Below are 24539 nucleotides of genomic sequence, written 5' to 3'. Positions count from 1 at the left end.
CATTTTGTCACTTCTGTTGACTGAAAATGACATCACAGTTGCTCAGGTAACAACTAATTACGGCTCACCTGGTTCCTGAAGCTGGTCGTTACCTGAACCCTGCGAGCAACTGCGTTGTTTTCAGTCGACAGCAAGTAGCAAAATGGCTGCCCCCTGAGATGGACAAAAACGGATTGATTTTACTACTTGACTCATATTCCACAAATGCAATATTAACCAGAATTCGATGTTTGGTAGTGGGCCTGGATAGAACATATTCTTGTAAAGATTTATGGGGGAGGGGGGGGGTCACTTCCACTTTATTTGGAAAAAAACAAAACGATGGCCTAAATTTGATAGCCCTTCTGCTGAAGGAATGTCAGATTGAGCACTGGTGCATTCAAGTATCCTTGGAAATTTTGAAATCAACTCTTGTTTTGGATTAAGTATCAGTTCAATGGCACAACAGTGCGGCACAATTAAGGACATCACAGGCCACCAAACTTTTTTCTGTGACACGTTCGTTTGGTCAAATCTTGATGCGTTGGTTACTGGGGTACTTTATAGTGTTCATCATCAGTCATGCATCTCTCTCTCTCTCTCTCTCTCTCTCTCTCTCTCTCTCTCTCTCTCACCCTCCCCTCTCTCTCTCTCTCCCTCTCTCTCTCTCTCTCTCGCTGTCTCTCTCTTTCTCTCTCTCTCTCTCATGTCAGAATGCAGAAATACTCAGCAGTGACAGACATTTTAAAATTAAGTCTTTACTTCGGGTTACCTATTTTCAACCGATATTTGAACTACATCCAGCTACCTCGGGTATCTTCGGCGTATTCTAAAAATACAAACTACACCAAGTACTCTTTGTGTTACAAAAATAAGGTCCAATTATAAAAAAGCAAGACAAACGAACAAACAAAGATCCTCGGTTGATTGCTAATTTAATCGGGTCGGGGTGTTTGGTCAATCACTTGAGCATTTCATAATTTCCGGGGTTACTTGAACGCATCTGTCGAACAGCGCGTACTAGTAGTCTCAGGTGTCAAAGGAGCTCCTGCAGTGCCGCCCGAGCAAAGTGAAAGAAGCAGACTTCTTGAAAGAAAGCAGAACAGAACGAAGGGAAAGTCCTCAAACGTCGCGCGGCCTTCGTAACGCGGAGTCTTTCTTATGTGTTGCTTCCTGTTCCCAGGGCTGTTATAAAGCTGCTGGCGAGCAGTAAATGCAGTGGATTCGGGACAGCTGTTGCACTACCACAGGCAAACAGAGACGCCAGCGAAATGGTGAGTGGCTGTTAATCGGTAACAGGTACTTGCGCTCTACCGTACCTGTTGTCTCACGCCAAGGGCACTTCGTTTTGTTGTGGAAAACTGTCAGGCATCCCAACTCCTTTTAATGTTGATTTAAATCTATTAATAGACACTAAAGTTTCATTTCGTATTCACTGTAGCATCATCGTTTGGTGTTATACAACTCGTTAAAAACGAGGACTTCAAAAGTCACTCTAACTGTACGCCTTGTATTTCCGATCTTAAAACTGGTACCACCTAAAACAACAACAACAACAAAACATAGCCCTTCAAGTACCATACTGGTCACCAGTGATGTAGTTGGCCTAAGTGCTCTGCAGAGGTTTTATTCCTAAAAACTATATTATTGTAAGCGACTGTAAGATGAATACAGCGCTAACATATAGGAACATAAAGAACGGTTCTGAAATTGTTCAATTGAAATGTATTGAATCTAATTTGTACTTAATAAATAAAACAAACCAATGTTAAATGCAAATGAACTCTTCTTTAAAAATAATCCATAATAATAATCCAGCACGCCCGCGACCCTTGTGGGGATAAGTGGTATAAATAATAGATGGATGGATAATAATAAATAAAAATACTGTACATTGAAAATTAAATAATGTTCTCGATTTTTTTATTGAAAAAAATGAAACAGGCTGTATTTCTAGCTACAAGCTTCATTCTAATATGTTTGATTGTATTTCATGTTTTGAAAATTGTACATTTGATTTGAATTTAACCCATACCATTAGAGAGAGCCCGTGATTCACTAGTGATACATGTACCACACTTTGAGAATCAATGTTCTAAAGTAAAAGAAAATATTAAAAAGTTGGCTTGTACGTATTGTGTACATACTTGCTTTCATTTATAATTTCAGATATTTGTACTTGATTTGAGTGTTTATTTTCCGATTTTCAGAATTGTTTTTTTTGCCCTTTTACTCGCTACATTTGAAATCACACATCTGTTCTTTCTTTTCCTTACTTTCATAACAGACTTGTTGTGTTTTTCAACCGACACAATGGGAAAACAAAATATGTAAATTGAGAGATGTAAAGTCAAGCCTGGTTGAGGTTTTGATTGCTTGCATTTGAGTGATGAAAATATTGGAAGCAAGGCAACAGATAGAGAGCGAAGCAAGATATTCCCCATTCATGGCCTTTTTATGAGAATTGTTTGAAGTTGTCAGCGACAACAATTATTGATGACAAACGCATTGTATGTTGTGCCAGACTAAAACACAAGCAAAAATGTTTGAATTGGAAAGAAAACGTACAAGTAAAGTGTATTTTTGTCACTAGCTAATTTAGCATTGTTTTTGTTGCTCAGTTCACAACGTTAGAAAAGCTATGAGAATGTGTTAAGGATGACAACACGTAACATGATGTTTTTTCTTCTCAATATCAAGCTCTATAAGGTTTAAAAGAAGGAAACAATTTTGTGTGCCATCAAGGTTACAAAATTGAGTGTTGTATATAATTGACAGTAAAAAATTCATTTGTACTTTTTATTTGTGCACTTTTTATTTGTGTAAGTGTACATACAAAGTTTTTTTTTTTCTTCTTTTTTACTTTTACTGAACAGGAGTTGACTCAGTACTTGTACTTTGACCAAGTATTTATACTTCTAAGTCAAATAAGTCGAGTGTGAGCACTTTTGCCTCCTCTGTTTTCATTCAACATTGATTCTTATTACTATTAGGTGATAACACTGATGATATTGGTGATGGCACTAGGATAGCAGCATTCCAGACTGTCACGGGCATGAAATAACATGATGCGGGTGTGGTTTCCGTGGACACACAGCATTATATCAGGTAATGTTGGCAGTAGGGAGGGAGGGAGGGAGGAAAGGAAGGAAGGAAGGAAGCAAGGAGGGGAATTGGAATGGGCAGCAGTTCCTATGTTAAGAATCTGCCAGCTTCAATTAAAACATACCGGTACTATTGTTCTTTTATTGCTGCCATTTGGCTGTGGTAACATAATGGAGAAAAATGGCACCATGTATGCTTCAGTTCACTTCATCCTGACATTTATAAGCGGCAGGTTTACTCGTGTGGGCCGATGCCGTTGGTTTGTGGCAGGAAATGACACTGAATTATGAACTGTTTTGCTGCTCGAGTTTCCTGTCACTGTCAACTTCTAAGACGTGGGCTTCCTCTCTTTCTCACAAAGCAAATGTCAAGGGGTCGTCGTACTAATTACACTTTCAGTGCTCCCATCGCAGCATAAATGTATGTGGAAACAATCTGTCATGAGGGGTTGGGAGATGGAGGGAGCCTATCATAGTGATGTCATTGTCGGGAACATTCTTGAACTGTTGAAGAATGAAGTCCATTTTATGCTTGGCACATTGCATGTTTCAAAAAGTCTGTATCGCGATCAAGAGGTCACAGGTTGGAATCTCTGCTCAAGCCCTCGTGTGTGTGTGGAGTCTGCATGTTCTCACCGTACTTGTGTGGGTTTTCTCAAGACTCACCACTTTTGTCCTAACATTCCCAATGTCAATTGAAAACTCAAAATGGTTGTTTGTCTGCTGTATGTGTATGAAATTTGGATTTTGGGTGAATGTTTGTCTCAGTTAGCGGTCTTTGCTAAATTTCCCCAACCTAAAACACTTTCTTGGCCCCAAAATATCAAGTACCTGTTTTATTAAGAGACACATGGAAGAAAGAAGCGAACAAACCATTTTTTCCCCCATCTCAACTACTTTAGTAGTTAATTCATTTGTCAAGCGAGCTGAGTAGCTAACCTACCGTGTGTCTCTCTCCGTGCTGTGTGTTTGCGAAGCAGAACGGGAAAAGCCGATTACAGCAGGCCCAGGAGGATGCGGAGGAGGTGAAGGACATCATGTTGGATAACCTCGACAAGGCGGATGAGCGATCTGGAAAACTGGCCGACCTGGAAGACAGAGCTGATGAGCTGCTAAGAAAGGTTGGCAGGCATTGTTCCCAAAAGTCGCCACTCTTTGTATTCTTCTGCACCTCACTATTTCCACATTACATTGGTGGAATCCTATTGGTTAATGACCTAATGAACCCCTTCCACAGGGATCCAAAACCAGACATGTCAAATTGATTGTTTATAAATACACCTTAGGTGGAGCTGGAGAGGAAAACAAATATACAATTTACATCCTGATTGTGCTTTATGGTGCTATTTTGGGAGCGGTATTTCCTTTTGTTGAGATGAATGAAGTGAGCTGGTCTCCCTGGGTATAACCGAGCGAGTGCAGGCAGGACATGCCATGAGGCCAGTGCTTGTCCGGGGGTCAAGATGGGGGTCACACCATTCCCACATCCCCCGATGGATAGTGTTATGTCACAATATAGGACAGGGTAGATGACAGTTTTACACTTTTTTTTTTTTTTTTTTTTTCTCTCGAGTTTTTGAGATCACGCGGATGAGGAACACAGCTCCCGGGGATCACGGCAAAGTTTGTTATTCCCCCTCAATTTTGCAGTGGCTCCAATCACGAGTATTATTGCCTTACAATAATCTCAACAGTAATCCGGTCCTGCCTCATGTACCTAATAAGCGACTTGTCCTTCAGCAGCTTCTTGTGGGTCTTCTCATTTTGTATTTGTTTCTTTGACTCTAAATGCATCAGCGACTGTGGCTCTCCTTGCCCAAAGGTGAGGGCATTGCACAAGCGAAAGAATGAGAATTATTGTTTAATAGTTTGCTCAAAACCTCACTTTGTTCTTTGAGCACATTATGATGATGATTTACCTCAAACTGTATTGATTTCTCTGTTAACTTTAAATGTGAAGATAAACTCAGGTTAGTTTTTAATCTATCTGTTTGAGATTTTACTGTGAAGGCAAATCTGTTATGGCCCATTTTTGTCTTTTTGTAAATCCTCATTAGAAACGATTTGAGTAAGTTTGACAGAAAGTCATCTAACTGAGTTCATACATTAAGTCAGCGATTCTCAGAGTGCCGTGGCACATTAGTGTACCGTGAGAGCTGTTAAGGACCGCCACGGGAAACTTCACTTAATTGGCCCATTATTTTTTATTCATTTATAACAGATAATGTATAATCCATCTATGCAAGCGGCTTATAGAGACATACAGAACAAATAAATCATCTTGTATTGGATGGCAGAAATGTATAAAATTGATGTGTAACTACTTTTTTTGTTTGTATGTGTGCCTTAATATTTTTCTAACGTAAAACGTGCCTTGGCTCAATAAGTGTTGGGAATCACTGCATTATCATTGTCCATTGATATGATTTGTACGATGAACATTTCATTTCCTGTATGGGTGGCTCGATTGTTGGCTCAAGATGCTGCTGGATTGCAGTTGGTGTATTGTGGCGTAGAGCTGAAAAATCGGCATTGTTATCGATGCTTTTTTTTAATGTATTGCATTGCACTGAACCTGTAGCCTATCATCTCTCTCAACTGCTACGTAAGCAAGTAAGAACAAATCCCTGGTGTGAAAGATATTTCATAAAAGTTCAATTTGATTTCCCTTAAATTGTGTCGGACTGTTTGTGGTTAAATGTTGCATCATGAAGCCATATTTGCTCAAAAACCCAACTTGTGTGCTTTCACAACTCTTCCAGCAACAGTTGTATGTTTATTAGCCAGGCTTACATCATGGTGAAATGCGACACACTGTAAATGTAACATTCTGTCTCTCGTTGCTTTTTTCCAGAGTAGAGCCTTTGAAAAGAAATCCAACCAAGTGAAGGAAAAAACAAGATGGAAGAATAAGAAGGTGAAAATAGTGTTAATTGCAGTTGCAGTTGTCGTGGCCCTCATCGTAGTTGGACTCATCATATACAGTGCAACATAGCACCTGCCTGCCTGCCTGCCTGCCTGCCTGCCTGGATGGATGGATGGATGGATGGATGGATGGAAAGTGAGACAATGGGATTGTACAACCTGATGTGGACTAAAAGGAAAAAGTCCAGGAGCATTTTCCCTGAATGGTGAAGTCTGTACTTACTCTGCGTTTAGGTATATTTATGGGACTATCTGTCGGTCTCACTCATTGGTAAGAGATTATGGTACCATTAATAGCTGCTTCTTTTCTTTTTCCCACAACTCCTTCTGATCATGTTGCATCCAGCCCACATTCAAAAGAAAGATGCCAACTCTCATTCGACTACTTTAGGTGTAGTTTGTTACAAACCTGTATCAATTTTCCACATCTTTGTAGAAAACAGATTTGTGTTTTGAAATGAACACACTTTACTGACTTTGTAACTTATCAAGTGAATCGCTGCATAAAATGTTGACACCAACCTGTAGAAGTGTGTTTTATTTTATTTTTTAAATTATTTTATTTATAATGTATGTTATAATGTTTACAATGTATGATCATTTGTGAGTTTCGAGGACAAACCGTTTTAGGGACAGTATGACAGTGACCCCTGCTGGCTGATTCAATTATGAAAAATCAGCATGTATCGTAAATTCGAAATGTTTTTGAAGAGTGGCTTGCTTGGGTGTATGCAGCACTAAAACAGTTTGATAAACCAGGTGATCGCCCATACCCATTGTTAGTTTCAATTTCAGAATGCTTAAGATACATAGTTGCCAGCCATCTAGTAGCTGGTAGAAGCTGACAAAAGTATTATGTACATTTCTAAGTGATAAAATAACTTCCCCCGACCCCTTACTCCCACACTTTTCTTTTTACTTTAATCCATTGTCTTCATATGCACCACGCTTGGGTGGAATAAACAAAGCATTGATGCCATAAATGGTGATACTGCATAATAACATACAAACAATTCGCGCTGATTCAATAAGTTTAGTTAAAAAAAATAAAATAAAGTAAAATGAATAAAGTGTTGTTCCAGTAGAATAACAGGCACACAAATCAACCCTTTGCCATTCCACCTGGCAGTTTTACCTGAACGAAAGGTGCAGCAAAGTAAATTTGATGCTGTACTTGAACCATTTGGAGTATCGGCATAGTTTTGTGTGTCTTTTTTAAGATAACACTTTGAATTATTCTCCTCAACTGTCCGAATCGTGTTACGTGCTACTGGCACTGAATTATGGAAGTTTGAATACATAAAAGAAGGCCGACCCACAGAAAGCCCTGGGTCGTCCGTGGGTCGGCCTTCTTTTATGTATTCAAACTTCCATAATTCCTCACAAAGTGTTATCTTAAAAAAGAGACCAAAACTATGCGGATACTCCAAATGGTTCAAGTAAAACATCAAAGTTACTTTGGTGCACCTTTCGCGTTCAGGTAAAACTGCCAGGTGGAATGGCAAATGGCTACTGGATTTGCATTTCAAATGAGCAACACTTAATTTTGTTTATTTTATATATTACATTAATCATGGATTCTCAAGTTTCATCACTGGTTATTCTATTATTAGTATAATAATAATAATAATAACAATTATTATTATTATTACAGTGAACCCCATTTATTGTGAGGAACACATTCCAGACCCACCCACAAGAGGTTAAATTCCACAATTTACATAATTTACATACCATATAACTCTGTCTGTCTGTCAGATAGATAGATAGATAGTTTATCTAACCTGCTTTGAACAGTGGTGTATAAATATTTTTATCAACTGTATATAAAGTTGAATCCTAACCGAACATTTTATAATAATAATCATTATTATTATTATTATTATTATTATTATTAATTATTATCAGCAGCAGGAGTATTTTTTTTAATTGCACATAATAGTACAGTAGTAGCGAGGAGTCGAGGAGCAACAGCTACATCGAGTTCTCACCCGGTAGTGACGTCACCCACAGCTTCCGCTGGCAAGACCGGCAACATGGCAGCGGACATGCAGGTATGTGTGACTGGCTTTTTGCAACACGGTTAACTATTCTAAAATGAATTGTAAGTCGTTCATCCGCCACGTTCGATATAGTCCCAATACTGTCGTCAAACTTAGAGGAATGTGTTCACTCTGAAAGAGACACGTGGCCAGAGTTTATTTAGCTTAATGGCTAACAGCAAAGTGCTACGTAGTCTGAGAATGCCTTTCGAGTAAGTAGTAACAATGGGTAAGTATTGTCGGCCAGGTAGCGTTTTTTAAAAGACTAAAATACAAAAGCAATCTGAACAGGGAGTTAATGAATTCTTTTTTGGAGCAGTGTCTGAATGACTGGACGGCAGTCTGATTTTGACTTGTATGAATCCCACACACCACTGTCGATCAGATGATGATTATGTAAAGCATGCCCCGTTATTTGTTCGAGCTTGGAGTTATTTAGCCCCACAAACTTGTCGATGCAGAAACAGGAATTGTTCTTTCAAATTTCAATTACTTCTCTCGCGATTAGTAGTTCATTTCACAGCGAGGCCTTTAGCATGAACATCCGTTTACCATTATTGAAATTTGTGAAATACAGATGATCCTTTATCGTGTGAATTTGACTTTCCACCCACAAACGTGTTATTTTTACATGATATAGCACAATAAATGTGTAATGTTATTTGTCCTCCAGGTTTCCGAGACGCTGAAGAAATTTGCTTTAAAAGTGACAACAGCCAGTGTGAAAGAGCGTAAGGAGATTTTCGGAGAGCTGAAACAATGTTTAAAGGGTAAAGGTGAGTCTGTGGGTGCTTTTTGTTGTGTAGTAATGTTTTAGTTTCGTTAAAAAGAGATCAAGTCACCGCTGATGTTTTGTGGTTTGGGCTGCTGTTTATTTTAGAGTTACCAGAGCCTGCCATTAAAGGCCTTTGCAAGCTCTTCTGCCTCACTCCTCACAGATATAGGTAATTGCATGTGTTTATTGTGCTCTTATGAAAGACACTTGCATTGTATTCTTGGTTTTATTATTTTTCTGTTAACAAGCCATTGTTTGTATTTGTCAGGGATGCTGCATCCCGCAGAGAGATCCTCTCCGCCATTGCTCAACTGGCCGAACGCCAGCCTGACATTCTGGTGATGAGCCTCCTTCACTGTCTTCTCAACAGTGGCGTTGTCAGTAAAAATGGAGAGCCAGGGTATGTATGTCATGTAACTGTTAATTGATTGTTGGGTAGATGGGTCGATGAGGCCTCATGAAGTGTTGTGGCACATTGGGCAAACTGTATTGGCACTGTGTCAGTACAAGTGTGTCGCTCTGTTGCTCAGTAGGACACCTGCTGGATCTTACATTATTGCATTGTAGGCAACCTATATGCAATATTGTTTAGTTATGTTTGTATTGTGTGTTATTTCGGGTGATTTCTGTTTTAAAATGTCTTTGAAGTGTACAATCAGCAAATAATGTAACCAAGCGTCAATGTGAAAATTGGAGTGAACGCATTGTGATTGTGAACAGATGATGCTTATTTGACTTTGAGTTCCTAAAAATACTTTTATATGTACATTTTTATTGAAAAAAATAGGCAGGGACGCAACCCGCTGACAGATGTGCTTCCTTTTAAAGTTTGGCGCCTCAGTAACTGGTAGCAATTGAGCAAAATGGCGACTGTACTGGTTACATGACTTTTTCTCTGAGCGATATGTGCACCGACACGGAGGCTACGCTCTTAATAACTCTACGTATGCGCCGACGTCTCGATGCGCAGGACCCATCGCTGCTTGTTACCGAATTGCCACTTGTGTTTTGTGAGTTGCAGCACAAGATTGAACTCTACTGAGCACAGAAATACTGACTACATGATGTTAACAAAATTTGTTTGGGAGTTTCAAAGGCTGAATGATGGTGTGTTTGTTTCTGCATACTCACAAACCAACTCGTACTTTTTTCAGGAAAAGCACTGGCTCTGCTGCCTTCATTGGCCTGTCTTGGACCTGCCTTTTAGTCCCCGCTGTCTTTTCCGCGCCGGAAAAAAGACAAGGACCAACCTGGAATAAAATGGTAAATAACTCAAGTTTTATATTTTTCGTTTTTATACAGTTAGCTCTGTGTCATTTGTTGTGGAGGATACATTTTAGATCCAATCACAATATGTAAATTCAGCGATATTTAAAGTTTTACCCCTCCAACACACTTGAAACAAATTTAAGCACTTATTGAATCACATTTAAACTTAATAAAAACACATTTTCAAAGTATTCCTTTGTGAAAGATAAACCACGATATAGCAGTAGTTCACTGTGATGTTTTTCTGTGAATAGATTTGCGTGACTACATTAACAGCCAAATATAACTTAGTCACTTGAGTTGATGTAGTGGCGGTTGTCACTCAGGTTCACGTTCAGAGCCTGCTTGTGGCCGAGGTGGTGGGCGGAGCCAAATCTACTGCTCAGAAGTCAAGCCTGAAGAATCTCACTCATCTTTGTGAGGAAGTGAGTAGGAGACTCACAGACAAGTCAGCCGAGTCAGACATCATTTCCAATGATAAGTACAAGTCCGGCTCCTGGACAGAGCTGACATCTTGGCTTCTTTCCCAGAATCCAGGTTTAGTTGATCAGTACATCAGCGCCCTGTTGAGTCTGGACCCAAGCCCTGCAACGTTAGCTATGCTGGGTGTGTGTTTGGACTTCTGTACAGCTCACAAGGACAAAGCTACAATTGACAAACATAAGGTAAGTTTTGCATCACATTATGAGCTGTAGATTCAGTGCTCAGTTCCACTTAAACTGCAAACTAAATCTTGACTCACAATCTTGCAGAGCGCCATGTTGGACCTGTACATAAAGTCGGTCCTTATGAGCAAGACAAAAACACATCGACACATTCTGGACAAAAGTGGCTCCCTGTTGCGCCACGTCTCTCACTCTGAGTTCAAGGAGTTGCTTCTCCCCAGCATTCAGAAGACAATGCTGCGAAGTCCAGAGAATGCCATGCAGGGTGAGCTGCTTTTTGGAGTCTCATGGGTGTGATTAATGACCGCTCAATTCCTAATGGAGAGTCTCCTAATTGATCTGTCACCAGCTATTTCCTGCCTGCTGTCTGCACTGACTATTGATCTCAGTCAGTATGCCATGGATATTGGGAAGGCTATAGCAAGTAAGGGATTTTCCTCAAAATGTGTACAAAGTACATGGGGGGTGTTTTTTTTTACATTTGCCCATTTAGAGTTTACCCAGGTGTATTTTAAACATGGGGAAAAAAAACATGAAGTGACCAGTAATGTCTCTCTCTTTCTCTGTCTCTCTCTTTTTTTTTTTAGGCCAACTGAAAGCCAACAACGCTCAGCTCATGGAGGAAGCAATCCAGGCATTGCGGAACTTGGCCCAACAGTGCAGTGACACCAACGCTGTAGAGGACATTGTCACACACCTTTTCAAGATTCTTGGAGGTGAAGTCTCGATATCACGCCAATTTTCTTCCTGGTTTTATATTTGATGTAATAATGTTCTAATGTTGCCATTTACAATGGTTACAGGATCTGAAGGAAAACTGACAGTTGTCACCCAAAAGATGAGTGTTTTGTCAGGTATGAGACATGGTTTAATTGATCAAGTACAGAAGAGATTATTAATCTGTGGTTTATCATTTTTTCCGATTTTAGGGATTGGGAGCTGCAGCCACCATGCAGTGTCAGGAAGCTCAAGCCAAACTCTGAGCTCTGCAGTCACAGTGATGTTCATCCCTTACTTGCAGCAGGAAGGTATCCCTGATTCTTTTTTTTCTTCTCTACTCCTTTGTCATTCTGTATTAACTTAAGTGAGATCAAAGTCCCTGGAGTTCTTGCAGTAAATATTTGTTTAATCATCATCAGGACATTGCCAGGACAGTGTTGAGTGCGCACTGGCATGTGATGGACAGAGATAGAAATGGCTTTAAGTTGCCACAATAAAATTGAGTCGACTCATTCAGTGATTTAAAATGTAAAATGTCTCTGTGATGTGCAGTATAATTTTGAATTAGAAATGTTGTATTCATTAAGAATTTCCGCTTTCCTTGATTTACAACGGTACCAAACAACACGCAATGAACTTTGTGCATAAGAAGGCACTCTGAATTACTGCCGTCTTTCATTAGATTTTTTTCAAACAAGTTTTGCCCGTGAAGCTTTTTCATGCAAATATTTAATGTGATTATGACTTTACTCCTGTGTTAGCACAGGTTAGTGATGAAATACGGGGCATTCTGCAAAATAATAATTAAAAAAAAAAAAGGTTCTGCTCCCGCCATAGGAACTTGACTCCGTTGAAAACCAAGGATCTCCTTTATAAAGTTATTTTCTTTTCATGTTGATTTAGACCCATTGACAGTTAAATCACATGACACAGCAAATGCAAATTTTATGGAGCGCTACCTTTGGGACTCTGCCATTGAAGATATCCCAAACACACACACATACACCAGTTAGGTGAAATTCAATAATGGCTCAAGACCCCCCAACTCCCATTTCAATCTACTTTTTGCTACCTGCTCAATTTAGTTCACGAGGGCACCTTGGTGCACGGCGTGTCAGTGCTCTCCCAATGGAGCAGTCGCATCACTGTGCAGATTCCCAGCGCTCTGCTAGATTGGTTCCAAAAGGCATTCACCCTCAAAACCTCCACTTCTATGGTTCGCCACGCCTACATCCAGGCCATGCTAGGGGCCTTCAAAGGTCAGTTCTCACAAGGCAAAACCCCTTTACAATGTATAGATTCTGATATCATACTTAGTTTTTGCCCTTTTACAGGTGACACTCTGTCTCAGGCAGCAAAGCTGATACCCTTGCTGCTCCAAACAGTGGAAAAGGCTGCCGCACAAAACTCCCAGCATGCTCTGCTTTCTGAAGGCGTGGCAGCTTCGGTTCTTTTGAGTCGACTGTCCTTGCTTGACACAATGACAGGTGGTGTTCACATTTTTTAGTAATTACATCTTACTCATGGGGACTGGTTAAAAACTATTGGCTGTAGGGTTGACAGTTGACACACTTTCTACAGAAGCAAAATTCTCCAGCTTTTGGAACTTGGTCTTGGATGACAAGAAACCACTTTTCACTACAGAGAAGTTCATCTGCCAGTCCAGTGATGAAAGTGAGGCAATTTTTTATCAATTATAAGTCATCCTCATGAGTAAATTCAACATATAAAGCGGTGTTTCTTTTTATTGGTCTGTCTCTAGCTCAGCTGACTGTGCTGCTGCTCTGCGAAAGACTATTCTTGGATCATGGCCACAGGCTTAACACCAGCAAAGCTCAGTGAGTTTATGCTCTAAAGCATAATGGATGAGACTCCCCTTGACTTTTACTTCTCTGTGTGTGATAAACCAATGGTTCTCAACTGTTGTCATTTTCTATTCTCTTACAAAGCCGTCCATATCGTCAGTGTTTACAAACATATATCTTAAAAAAAAAAGAAAATTGACGTATGAGCTTTCCCGGCTGTAAAGTTAGAAAGACGCAACAGCGCTCCCGGCTTTAGTGGTAGAAATGCGGTTATGTAGTCCCGGCCTAAACGCTCTATTCACTGCAATTGAGGGCTAAAGATGGCAAAAGCATCCATTTTAACTGAGCTGTCTGTGAGTGAATTAACATCAGACCTAATTAATTGAAACTAAAGCCTGTATGCAAGAACACGATTCTGAAAGAAAGGAGTAACAGTAACAACCATCTAACTACTCTTGCAGGATGTACCACAGTGCCACTGTGGCGGTCTTGGTGTCTCAGAGTTGGCGTGTTAGGAAGCGGGCAAAACAGACAGTCAGAAAGCTGCTCTCTTCCTTGTCTGGCTCCAACCTTGCCCAGGGCCTTCTAGGTGAACTCCGAGCTGTCATCAACAAACACAAAGTGCGGGCTACAATTTTTAAAAACATTACTTAACATATATCGCTTTGCTTCGGTGAAAGCGTAGAAAAGGTGTGACGTGCTTTTTGTGTGGTTTTTCTTTTGTTTTGTTTTCAGGTTATGCCTCAGGATGCCTTGGTGTTAGAGTCCGGAGAGCTGACTGAGCTTGGTCGCAACTACATTCGCCCACGTGTGCTGTTGGATGCACTGCATGTCATTTGCGCCTCGGCCAGTCAATGGGGGGACCCTATTGAATCAGAGAACTTGGCTATGGAAATCCTCATTGTTGCTCATCATCCCTCCCTAGGTACAAGAAGGGGCAGTTTCATATTATTTAAACAACTGTCCTTTTGGTAACTGTCTTCCACTTTATCCATTTCTAGTGTTTTACATCCTGACTATTCTCTATGTATCTTTCTAAGTTGAAACTCGCAGCGGTCTTTGGCCATTCCTGCTGTCCTCCATGAACATAAAAGCAGAGGAATTTATCGAAAAAAATCTTGAGGCTATTTTGCCACATTTGTTGGAGGTCAACACTGATAACCAGGTGAATCCCTAATATTCCTATTGATGGCCAGATTTTGTTTTATATAAAATAATGAATTATGTCACCCCAAAAAAAAAATGTTTAAGGGGACCATAAATACATAAATAACATTAATTTTAAAAATATATGTATCCTGAGGGAAATTGTGATTCATTTTTCTTCAGGCAGTGAAAAATGCTGTTGGTGCCCTCTGTGGCCTTTCTCCTGACAAGCTGTTACCTCGCGTAATCAGTCACGTAACAAAGGAGCTTTCCCAACCTGCTCTAGTTCATGTCACCAAGGAGGAATACGCTATCATGCTGACTCCAGAGGGGGAGCTTTATGACAACTCTATTATTGAAAGGTAAAATATACATTCCAATAGATCTGTCATGCCATTGGCCTGCGGTATTTTAATTATGTCCCTTTTCCCAGTGCACAGAAAGAGAACTTCAAGAAGGGCAATATCAAAAAGGAGAACAAGGTCTACTCCTACAAGGAACAAATATTTGGACTTGAGTTACAGGAGGTCATTTAAATCCACTTTCCTATGCTCTTTTAAATTCCACATCTGGGGCTAAATTTTCATGTGATTTCACAGGAGATTAAGAAGAAAAGAGGCATCAAGGATGACGTGCAGCTCACCAGCAAACAGAAAGAAATGATTGAATTGCAACGTGAGAGAGAGCAATCTATTCGCAAAAGACTTCAAGCGGTATGGAAGCAAACCAATTTCTCAAGAAATACTCAATATGTGGATTTTATTCTTTTCACCTTGTTGACTGGTGACACGGTTCTCATTTTCCTCAGCTGAATGCAGAGTTCCAAAGTGTGGTGGGACTCCTCGTAGCTACTCTAAAAGAGAGACCAGCTCAGATTACCAGAGAGCTACCATCAGTCCTCCAGGTTCTTTTGCCCCTTTTGCGCTCACCTCTGGCTGCTCCACGTATCCAGCAGATCTTCTTGGACATTGGAGTCTGCCTCGTACCCCACCAACTCCATCATCTCGGTAACCGAGCTGCGTCATAGTTGTATCCATAGGCACAGCTGTTCCATTTGTTACCACAGTATTGGGATTTAAGCTTTTTTTTTTGTTTTTTTTCAAGGTCTTCTTGTGGGACATGTGACTTTACGATTACTGAAGCCTGAGTGTGAACTGGATGTGGCCTGGGAGCAGGAGGACCTGGACAAAGCAGTTACGCGCACTGTACAACTGCTACATCACCACACTGTCCCTCAGAAAGCTGGCAAAACCAGTGGTAAGGACAGCTATGATCATTATCAGTCATATACTATCCAGAAAGTGTTTTTCATCCTGTGCATTTTTTACATTGTCTTGTCACAGACACATTTGTTTAATTTTTAACATTTTTTGTACAATACGATTAAGATTCCTTGCCTAAAACAACTCAAATGTATTGTAGCTTATAGTGTTGCACGGGATAACATTTTTATTTATTTATTTATTTATTTATTTTTAACACCAGTAATTAAAAAAAAAAAAAAAAACGCAGCTCACCAACTCTCTTAACCCATTAAGGCCTAAAGCGCCTTTCTCAACAGCTCCCCAAAACCTAAGGTCACCTTTGGAATTACCCTTGAAAACCTGAAGTTCTCCCAGAAATTCAACACTTACAAAATGATTACTATCTCAGCCCCTGTATTTACCTTGTAACTTATTATTTACTGTTTCAATCGAAAATGTAAAAATAACGTGTCAGTGCAAGAGAAACACTATTTTAATTTTTAAAAAAATCAGGTGGTAATAATCATTACCTCTATTCTGTTACAAAGACGTCAATATCGTAATTGTCTACAAACCGTATCATATCCCGTTCGACTGGTTCCACTGGTCGTGCACATCGTCTATATATCACTACCGTTACTTACTTTAATCAGAGCTCCGGGCGATCGACGGCGTCCGCCATTAGCCTACTTGCGGCTCAAAAAAATTCCACGACATCCTCCGCGGTCTCGCGACACCGTCGCGTGTATATTCTACGGAGAATTGAATTAAGAAAGGACAGTGACGTATCCGCTCTCCTGGTTTGAAAGGTAGAAAGACGCAACAGCGCTCCCCGCTCTACTGGTAGAAACGCGATTATGCGCTCCCGGGCTTAATGGGTTAAAGGCAAGTACCCGGTATACATACGCCTGTCGCCGTCTGTCTATCATGTGAGAAACGCCTTAAGTGGCACGCCTCCCTCTGCATGTGGAAAGGAAGATGGCCTTAAGCAGTGAATGAAGCGCCCGCTGCCTCGCTACTCATTGTTGAAAAGCATGACGTGCTAATACAGGTATATGGAACTTTTTTGCTTACATGGCCAAAAGCCATGGCAAGCCGACCAACATGACAGCGCATTTGGAAAGCTTGTTTTAAAACTACTGTGGCTCAAGGTGGGAACACGTACAATCTAGCCAAGCACCTTGCTGATTGGCATCCAGACCACCAGTTTTAAGAATTTCAGGTTGTGATGCATTTCTTACACTTCCCTGAAAAATAAGTAGTGTGAATTATTTTGTTCACAATTTGTATAATTTGACGAGACATTCAACTAGCTGTGAGCGGACTAGAGAAGAGTAGACACACACGCATGCATTACGTTGAGTCATTATCAATTAAATGAACATATTTGCTTGACCGTAACTGCAAATGTATTGTCCATATCAACAGTGGATGGCATGAAATGTAGTCAAATAGGTCAAGAATATGGAATGTAATGCAAAAGATTATAGTATATAATAAATATACAGGTATATATATATATATATATATATATATATATGTACATACAGTGTGTGTGTAAAGTATTCAGACCCCTTGCAATGTTTCACTGTCTGTGTCATTGCAACCATTTGCCAAAATCCCAAAAGTTCATTTTATTTCTCATTAATGTGCACTCAGCACCCCATCTTGACAGAATAAAACCAGAAATGTTGAAAATTTTGCATATTTCTGAAATAAGAAAAACTGAAATATCATATGTTCATAAGTATTCAGACCCTGTGCTGAGTATTGAGTAGAAGCCCCCTTTTGAGCTAGTACAGCCACCAGTCTTCTTGGAATGGTTTGGCTGGACGGCGAGGTCTAGGAAGAGTTGTGGTCTTCCCAAACTTCTTCCATTTGACGATTATGGAGGCCACTGTGCTCTTAAGAACCTGAGAAATTCTTTTGTAACCTTGGCCAGATCTGTGCCTTGCCACAATTCTGTCTCCGAACACCTTGGACAGTTCCTTCGACCTCATGATTCTCATTTGCTCTAACATGCACTGTGAGCTGTAAGGCTGTATAGACCTTTCCTAATCAATCAGTTTAAGTAAACACAGCTGGACTCCAATAAAGGAGCAGAACCATCTCAAGGAGGATCAGAAGAAATGGACAGCATGTGAGTTAAATATGAAGACCGCTGCAAAGGGTCTGAATACTTATGATATTGCAGTTTTTCTTTTTTTATAAATTTGCAAAAATGTCTACATTTCTGTTTTTTTTCTGTCAAGATGGGGTGCTGAGTGTACATTGAGAAATAAAATGAACTTTTTTTATTTTGGCAAATGGCTGCAATGACAAAGATGAAAAATTTCAAGGGGTCTGAATCCTGTCCGTACCCACTGTATGCATGGATACGACATGTATATTTATGTGTGCTAGGACATGGGCATTAAATGTTGTTGTTGCATTAAAAAGTATGAAATTGGATTTTCTGATCCCTGCAGAAACCCAGTTGTAATACTGGCTGTGATTTTGGCAGTTCCCATCTGTGTTATTTGTATTGTATTTTTCTCTTCCAGGTGTGGCCCCACTGCCTGCCCCTGCTTTTTGCTTCTGCTTTCCTTTCCTGAACGCCACTCTCAGGGATTCCTCGGGCAGTACAGAGGAGACGGAGAGCATGATGACTAGATCTTTGCAAATCATCCATGAGCATTGTCAGCTGCGGGCTCAGACAGACGAGGCGACCGTTATAGATGAAGTACAGTTTGCTTTTCGTACTGAAATTCAACACATGATCTATTTTGCTTCTTCTTGCGTACAGTTTTGGCAAGGCTACTTTTAAATGTGTTTTTTTTCTCTACTCAGAATGGCCCTGAACTGCTTCCACGTGTCGACATGCTAATGATGCTGACCAGAGTTATTTCCACTGCTACACCAAGACTGCAGGTAAACTTTGTTAATGCAGGTAAACTTTGTTAATCCAAGTGTGGTCTTTATTCCTAATTACTAATGTGTACTAAGAGAGAGTCTTTGGTTTAAGACAAAACGCTTTTGAACAAAATAATCACAAAATAGCGACTGAAAAAAAACACAGTAATGGAAAATCTGTTGTTGTACAGCGTCACAGTTGTGTTTGTAAAACGTTGCCTTCATTAGTCAAATTCTGTGCACGAGTTGACGTTTATTCAATATTTTGAGCCAAATATGACTTTTTTTTTTTCAGTGTCTGTGTAATCATGGACTGTACAGTATGAGCACCACAGTTTGACATCCCATTCTTACTGTTGTATTAGGTGTTGGCGTCTCAGTGTCTAACAGCACTCTGTGGCAGTGCTGGAGGAGGCGAGGGCTGCACAGTAGCAGAGCAGTCAGAGATAGATGTCCTGCTCAACGCCCTCATTTCACCTTGCTTCTCTGTCCGTGACGCTGCTCTCCGGGTAAGTTTCAAAGAAGTTAATTCGTTTTTGTGGTTGTTTGCTCTTCACCTACACTTTGAATAAAGTAGTTCAATCATTCACAACAAAGCCCACAAGAAATGAACAAATCGTCGCTGTCCTGCGAAAAACAAATATTTCTATTTTTATTATTATTTTTTTTTTCATTTTTTACGTTAATGGGGTTTCCGCGTTACTAAAAATGTTTTAAAAATGACAAAAATGGACATGCGTTGTTTTCACAGGACAGCGATGAGATGTTACATGGAATAAAAAGAGTCTGTATAGTTTGTCTATATGCTTTATAATTTTTTTTTTTTTTTAACTCCGGTGTGCAGGGATTGTCAGAGATGGAGTTTGCTTTGTCGACAGATAGTACAGAGCAGAGCGGACTGAGTTTGCTGCGCAGGCTCTGGGTCGCTAGGTTTGATGTTGAAGAAGAGGGACGAGCCTTCGCTGAAAAGTACGTACTATGAGGTTCTTATATGTATCATTTTTCTGTTTGCTTTTAGAATCTTGATGTTAAATATGTTTTTTTTCATAGTATAATACAAGTACTTACAAATGGAAAGCGGTATAAAGAATTACTAATGTGACAGTAAAACACGTTCAACATTGTTTTAAGTGGGCAATTTTGTGAAACCGAAGGGTAAGCAAATATTTTGGTCCTCTAAGACTTTGGCAGTCTCTTGATCTGGAGTTGGTCCCGGAGCTCTGTTCCCTACTCATCGGTGACATCACTCATCATGAAGAGGCTGTTCGTTCTGCTGCAGCTGAAGCACTGTCAAGTGCTGTTTCTCACTATAGAGACCAATCTGCCCCAGTCCTAGGACAACTAACTGAGCTCTACCACAAAAAACTTTATGTGAGAGCCTACAATACACTATACCAATTATCTGAACAGATTATTTGTGGGTGCTGTTCGCTTCTGAACCAAACAAACAAACCTGTATTTATCTTTATCTTTATTTAAGAGACCACCTCCTGTGCTGGATACCTTGGGTAGAGTCATTTCAGAATCTCCACCGGATCAATGGGAAGCAAGGTAAGAGGGAAGAAAACTCATCGTTGTTTGGTTCCAATGTTGGAACAGTGGTCATTTTCACAAGATATTTTAATTTTGTTTTAGTCTTTTGACTATAATTAATTCAAGTTTTAGTCATAAATTAATCGTCTGATTGTATTTTAGTTTTAGTCCACTTTTAATTTAGTTGTTTAGTTAGCAATTTTAGTCGACAAATTATTAATTATTAAGTTTTCCTTCAGCATCCGTTTCTAATTTTATTAAAATTAAAATTAGTTTTCGACTAAGCAAATGTAAAAAAAAAGGGGGGGGCTTGGGAAGCTAGCATTTTCAACAGATCCAATGCTAATGGTGTCAAACTGCTGTAATTTACCACAGCGTAATATGCACGCAATTTTTTTTCAGTTCTCCACAATTTAATGCTTCAACAACGGCAGCAAATTTACCTTAGAGAACATCTCGTACATTATGTTGGTGTTGCTTCAGTTTAAATTTGTCGTATTCTTCCCGTGAATAACCTTTCCACATTATTTACACTTTTTTTTCTTCATCGTTGAAGGTGAAATGTGTCCAAAAATCCTTTTGTCGCATTCTACCGTCATTATTTTTATATAATGGATATTATCTCTGACTTTCACTATCGAAGCTGTCTCATATGTCGACTGCTTCCGGGTGACGGGTGACCGCTGAAGTTGGCCTCTGATTGGTTCTCTTCTCACTTCCTCATGTCCCGTCCGTTCCTGTTTTCTGTTTTCTGAGTGGTTATTTTCTCCTACCTGCTTATGTTTCCTTCCTCTGATTGGATTTTGTGACTGGTTTTTTTTCCATTTCGTCTTTTGATTGTTGATGAGATCGTCAAGTTAATGGCGTTATCGTCTCAATGACTTCTATTTTAGTTTTCGTCTGAATAGAAATATTCGTGCCGAAATAAATGCAGAAAAATTTTAGTCAGTGAAATAAACACTTGTGTAGAACTTAAATACTCCAACTCAGATTGTTTGTCATTCATGGCTATAGGTGTGGCATTGCTCTCACTCTGAACAAGCTGTCCCAGTACTTGGACGAATCCCAGGTGACTCCCCTCTTCCTCTTCTTTGTTCCTGATGCGCTGAATGACCGTCACACTGAAGTACGGCGCTGTATGTTGGACGCAGCCCTCTCAGCCCTCAACACACATGGAAAGGTGTGGCTCACTTCTTTTTTCACCATCCCCTTTAGTTTTTAGTGCATTATAATATCTTACAATCTTTTGTGTTACTTCAAAGTTCACGAGTCTCTCTATGTCATGCGTGTTACAGGACAATGTTAGCTCCCTGCTGCCTGTGTTTGAAGAGTTCCTGAAAAATGCCCCTCAGGATGCCAGCTACGATGCTGTCCGTCAGAGTGTGGTCATTCTTATGGGTTCCTTGGCCAAACATCTGGACAAAAATGACCCAAAGGTCAAACCCATTGTGGCCAAGCTTATTACAGCCCTTTCTACACCAGCACAGCAAGTAAGAAACTTTGGCAAAAAACTATTTTTTTCCGTTTTTTTGAAGAAACTATTTTTGCTTATATTTAGTGTCGTTCAAAAGACAAGTGAACAGTTTTACGGTGCAATAACATAACCAGTATCCCAGTGGGATGCTTCATGGTCGTCAACCATGTGCATTTCTTGTTTCTTCTTGAAACAAAGAATGAATTGATGAAAACAAGCATGCTTCTTTCAGATTTTGTGTTGCCTGAATTGTTCACCAACAACTTTGGCCTTTGCAGTCGTGAGTCAGACGCATGATCTACCTGGATATTTATCGCCTGTTGTGTTCATTTACACCCTTCATGGTCTTGACATCACAAGGACTTTGTTATTACTAAATGAACTCTTTGGACAGAGTGCTCCCAGTAGCTCCCCATTCGCTTCAAGGGCAACACACCAAGACTTTAAAAACACAAATTAATAAAGGAAAATAGTGATCAGTTGCTATTGAATCTTTCAGATAATTAAGGCGCCTTAATGTGTTCCAATACACGATGTTTTTGCTGTCCTTCCTTGTGTAGGTTCAAGAGTCTGTGGCCAGCTGTTTGCCTCCTTTAGTGCCTGCCATCAAAGAAGATGCTGCAGGGATAGTAAGGAATCTGCTGCAGCTGCTGCTGGAGAGCGACAAGTATGCTGAGAGGAAGGGAGCGGCCTACGGGCTTGCTGGCCTGGTCAAAGGACTCGGTATCCTAGCTCTCAAACAGCAGGACATCATGGCAACGCTGACTGATGCCATTCAGGACAAGAAAAACTTCAGACGTAGGGAAGGTGAGTAATTACCCCGTAATCAAACTCACCACTCGACAGGCTGCTGAGCCTCAACCCCACGAAAACTCCCAATAGCACAAAACGTACTAGTTGTTAAAATGGTCCACGGCTTTTACTATTGCTTGATTGTTTGACAAGCGATTTTCTGTCCTTTTTTCTTTTTTGACAGTCTTCAACATTTGTGACCTTTTCAACTTCCATGTGTAATTAATATGTATGACCTTATTTTTTTTGGTGCACAATTTTAGTGAATATATTAAGCCTTGCAACTAACGATAATGTTAATAATTAATTATTTGCAATATCAATAAATTGGAGGAAAAACATTTCCATCCCTTTATTAAAAAACAGACAATTATGTCAAGTTGACAGTGCAGAAATGCACAGACATTAATCAATTTATGATTTAATTATTTGTTTGGTCTGTTACCTCTGTCTCAGAATATAAGCATTGTTGTTTTTCCAAAGTAAATGCAGATGTTTGCAAATGTCTTATTTTGATTTTACTCGAAGATAATGGAATCATGCAAGACTACGGAAATAAGGGTATACAGTATTTATTGTTGAGAGGCTGAAATTCTGAGGATTTGCACCATTTTATATCAAACCATATCTCTGCCGCTGGTTCTTAACCTGAGTTCGGTCAAACTCCAGAAGTTTGGCGGAGGTGACTGCACGACACCCACAGTGTGTGTGTGCATGCATCCGTAAACTTGAAAGGCCTTTTCACATTGCACTTGTGGGGTTGAACATTGGGTCTCGAGCAAAACACCGACTTCAAGGGCATGTTGACAGAACATTGCATGTTGTAAAACTCAAGGTGGGTGTCTAACATTGTGTTGCCGCACCTTGAGTAAAAAAAAAAAACAAAACAAAACAAACAGATGGGCACTTTATACTTTTTTGCCGGTCCGTCCTCATCCCTCTGTCCTTATAAATAAAAAGTTATCGTCCTCTGACCTCGTACGTCCTCGTCCTTAAGTGCTTCCGTCCTTACATTCCGTCGTAATTTGTTAATCAATTAGTAGTTGATTAATGCATTAATTGTTGCATCTTTAGAATATTGATGTTTCATGTCTTCCAGGGGCACTTTTTGCTTTCGAGATGCTGTGCAACATGTTGGGCAAACTGTTTGAGCCATATGTTGTCCATGTGCTGCCACATCTCCTGCTCTGCTTTGGAGATGGAAATCAGTATGTAAGAGAGGTGAGCAACAGCATTACTTCACAATGTTTTTTCTTTTTTTAACTCCTATTTCTCAAATCAGTTTGACAAATAATTCGAATGGATAGAGTTTGTGTGAATAGCTTTGTAATGTTGCCTCATCCCTACACCAGGCTGCTGATGACTGTGCTAAGGCAGTGATGAGGAACTTGAGTGCACACGGTGTGAAACTAGTTCTGCCTTCTCTGCTAGTCGCCCTGGAAGAGGAGTCGTGGAGGACTAAAGCGGGTCTGCACAAACAACACACAAAATGAAAGCATGGTCATTTACATACGTCTAACATTCCAACTCTCCTGTTCAAGGCTCTGTGGAGTTACTTGGTGCCATGGCGTTCTGTGCACCTAAGCAGTTATCTTCCTGTTTGCCAAACATTGTTCCCAAACTGACCGAAGTGTTGACTGACTCCCATGTGAAGGTGCAAAAAGCCGGTCAGCAGGCTCTCAGACAAATTGGCTCGGTCATCCGTAACCCTGAAATTCTTGGTAAGAGAGACGTTTTATTTCTGTCGACATTTTGAAATATACAAATAACTTTACAGTAGCTAGTTCTGCAATCCTCGAGACTAGCTCTGATTTGACCTGCACAACATTTTAGGCTTGGCACTTTGCTTAACTGTTACTGTTTGGAAGTATCAAATGAAGATATAGTTTCTTTACTTCCGAGATGACTTATAAAGCTGATGTATGTACAGTGTGTTAGGCCATGCAGAACACTTTTGTATAAATAGCATAAGACAAAGGAGGTCTCCAGTTTGATGTTGCCAATTCAGTTCCAGCTTGAAGCCTGTCAGTGTGGATTTAACATGTCACCAAAGATAACGTGAATTTCATTCGGGTTCTCTTAAGTTAATATCCAGTAAGTTCCCTTAACCAAAGTCCAGTGGTGTTTCAAGATCAGTACGAGGTGCCACATGGTGGCGCACTGGTCCAGAGAAA

The 24539-nt window shown here is 40.1% G+C and overlaps 2 protein-coding genes across 3 annotated transcripts in view; both read left to right on the top strand.

Moving 5' to 3' along the window:
* Positions 1-679: 679 nt before the first annotated feature.
* vamp5 (vesicle-associated membrane protein 5) lies at positions 680-6529 on the top strand. 2 transcript variants are annotated; one of them, XM_086030395.1, is made up of 3 exons: positions 680-1253; positions 4061-4204; positions 5938-6529. In XM_086030395.1, the coding sequence occupies exons 1-3, from the start codon at positions 1251-1253 to the stop codon at positions 6076-6078; spliced, it is 288 nt and encodes a 95-aa protein (XP_085886521.1). In that variant the 5' UTR covers positions 680-1250; the 3' UTR covers positions 6079-6529. The 2 variants fall into 2 exon arrangements, with proteins under 2 accessions (XP_085886521.1, XP_085886522.1); XM_086030396.1 differs by having other exon boundaries at positions 684-1253; positions 4064-4204.
* A 1455-nt stretch (positions 6530-7984) lies between these two features.
* The window catches only part of gcn1 (GCN1 activator of EIF2AK4), a 29692-nt gene continuing 13137 nt past the window's right edge, over positions 7985-24539 (top strand). The window contains exons 1-36 of the mRNA XM_086030394.1: positions 7985-8062; positions 8724-8826; positions 8931-8994; positions 9094-9225; positions 9980-10088; positions 10421-10519; positions 10625-10759; positions 10847-11024; positions 11109-11183; positions 11347-11475; positions 11563-11613; positions 11689-11787; positions 12565-12738; positions 12814-12966; positions 13061-13153; positions 13242-13317; positions 13746-13905; positions 14020-14209; positions 14325-14449; positions 14614-14792; positions 14864-14957; positions 15030-15143; positions 15239-15437; positions 15535-15687; positions 18218-18396; positions 18504-18584; positions 18932-19075; positions 19411-19535; positions 19748-19937; positions 20047-20117; positions 21114-21279; positions 21395-21589; positions 22134-22380; positions 23465-23586; positions 23718-23832; positions 23907-24086. Of these exons, the coding sequence (XP_085886520.1) occupies positions 8045-8062; positions 8724-8826; positions 8931-8994; positions 9094-9225; positions 9980-10088; positions 10421-10519; positions 10625-10759; positions 10847-11024; positions 11109-11183; positions 11347-11475; positions 11563-11613; positions 11689-11787; positions 12565-12738; positions 12814-12966; positions 13061-13153; positions 13242-13317; positions 13746-13905; positions 14020-14209; positions 14325-14449; positions 14614-14792; positions 14864-14957; positions 15030-15143; positions 15239-15437; positions 15535-15687; positions 18218-18396; positions 18504-18584; positions 18932-19075; positions 19411-19535; positions 19748-19937; positions 20047-20117; positions 21114-21279; positions 21395-21589; positions 22134-22380; positions 23465-23586; positions 23718-23832; positions 23907-24086 (4717 nt within the window). The 5' untranslated portion in view covers positions 7985-8044. The remainder of the gene's footprint in view (positions 8063-8723; positions 8827-8930; positions 8995-9093; positions 9226-9979; positions 10089-10420; positions 10520-10624; positions 10760-10846; positions 11025-11108; positions 11184-11346; positions 11476-11562; positions 11614-11688; positions 11788-12564; positions 12739-12813; positions 12967-13060; positions 13154-13241; positions 13318-13745; positions 13906-14019; positions 14210-14324; positions 14450-14613; positions 14793-14863; positions 14958-15029; positions 15144-15238; positions 15438-15534; positions 15688-18217; positions 18397-18503; positions 18585-18931; positions 19076-19410; positions 19536-19747; positions 19938-20046; positions 20118-21113; positions 21280-21394; positions 21590-22133; positions 22381-23464; positions 23587-23717; positions 23833-23906; positions 24087-24539) is intronic.

Source organism: Filicampus tigris, chromosome 5 (assembly GCF_054856515.1).
Source record: "Filicampus tigris isolate MCC_2025a chromosome 5, RoL_Ftig_1.0, whole genome shotgun sequence".
Classification (NCBI taxonomy): Eukaryota; Metazoa; Chordata; class Actinopteri; order Syngnathiformes; family Syngnathidae; genus Filicampus; species Filicampus tigris.
The sequence above is the reverse complement of the archived record's forward strand: the minus strand, read 5'-3'. Positions and strand labels throughout refer to the sequence as shown.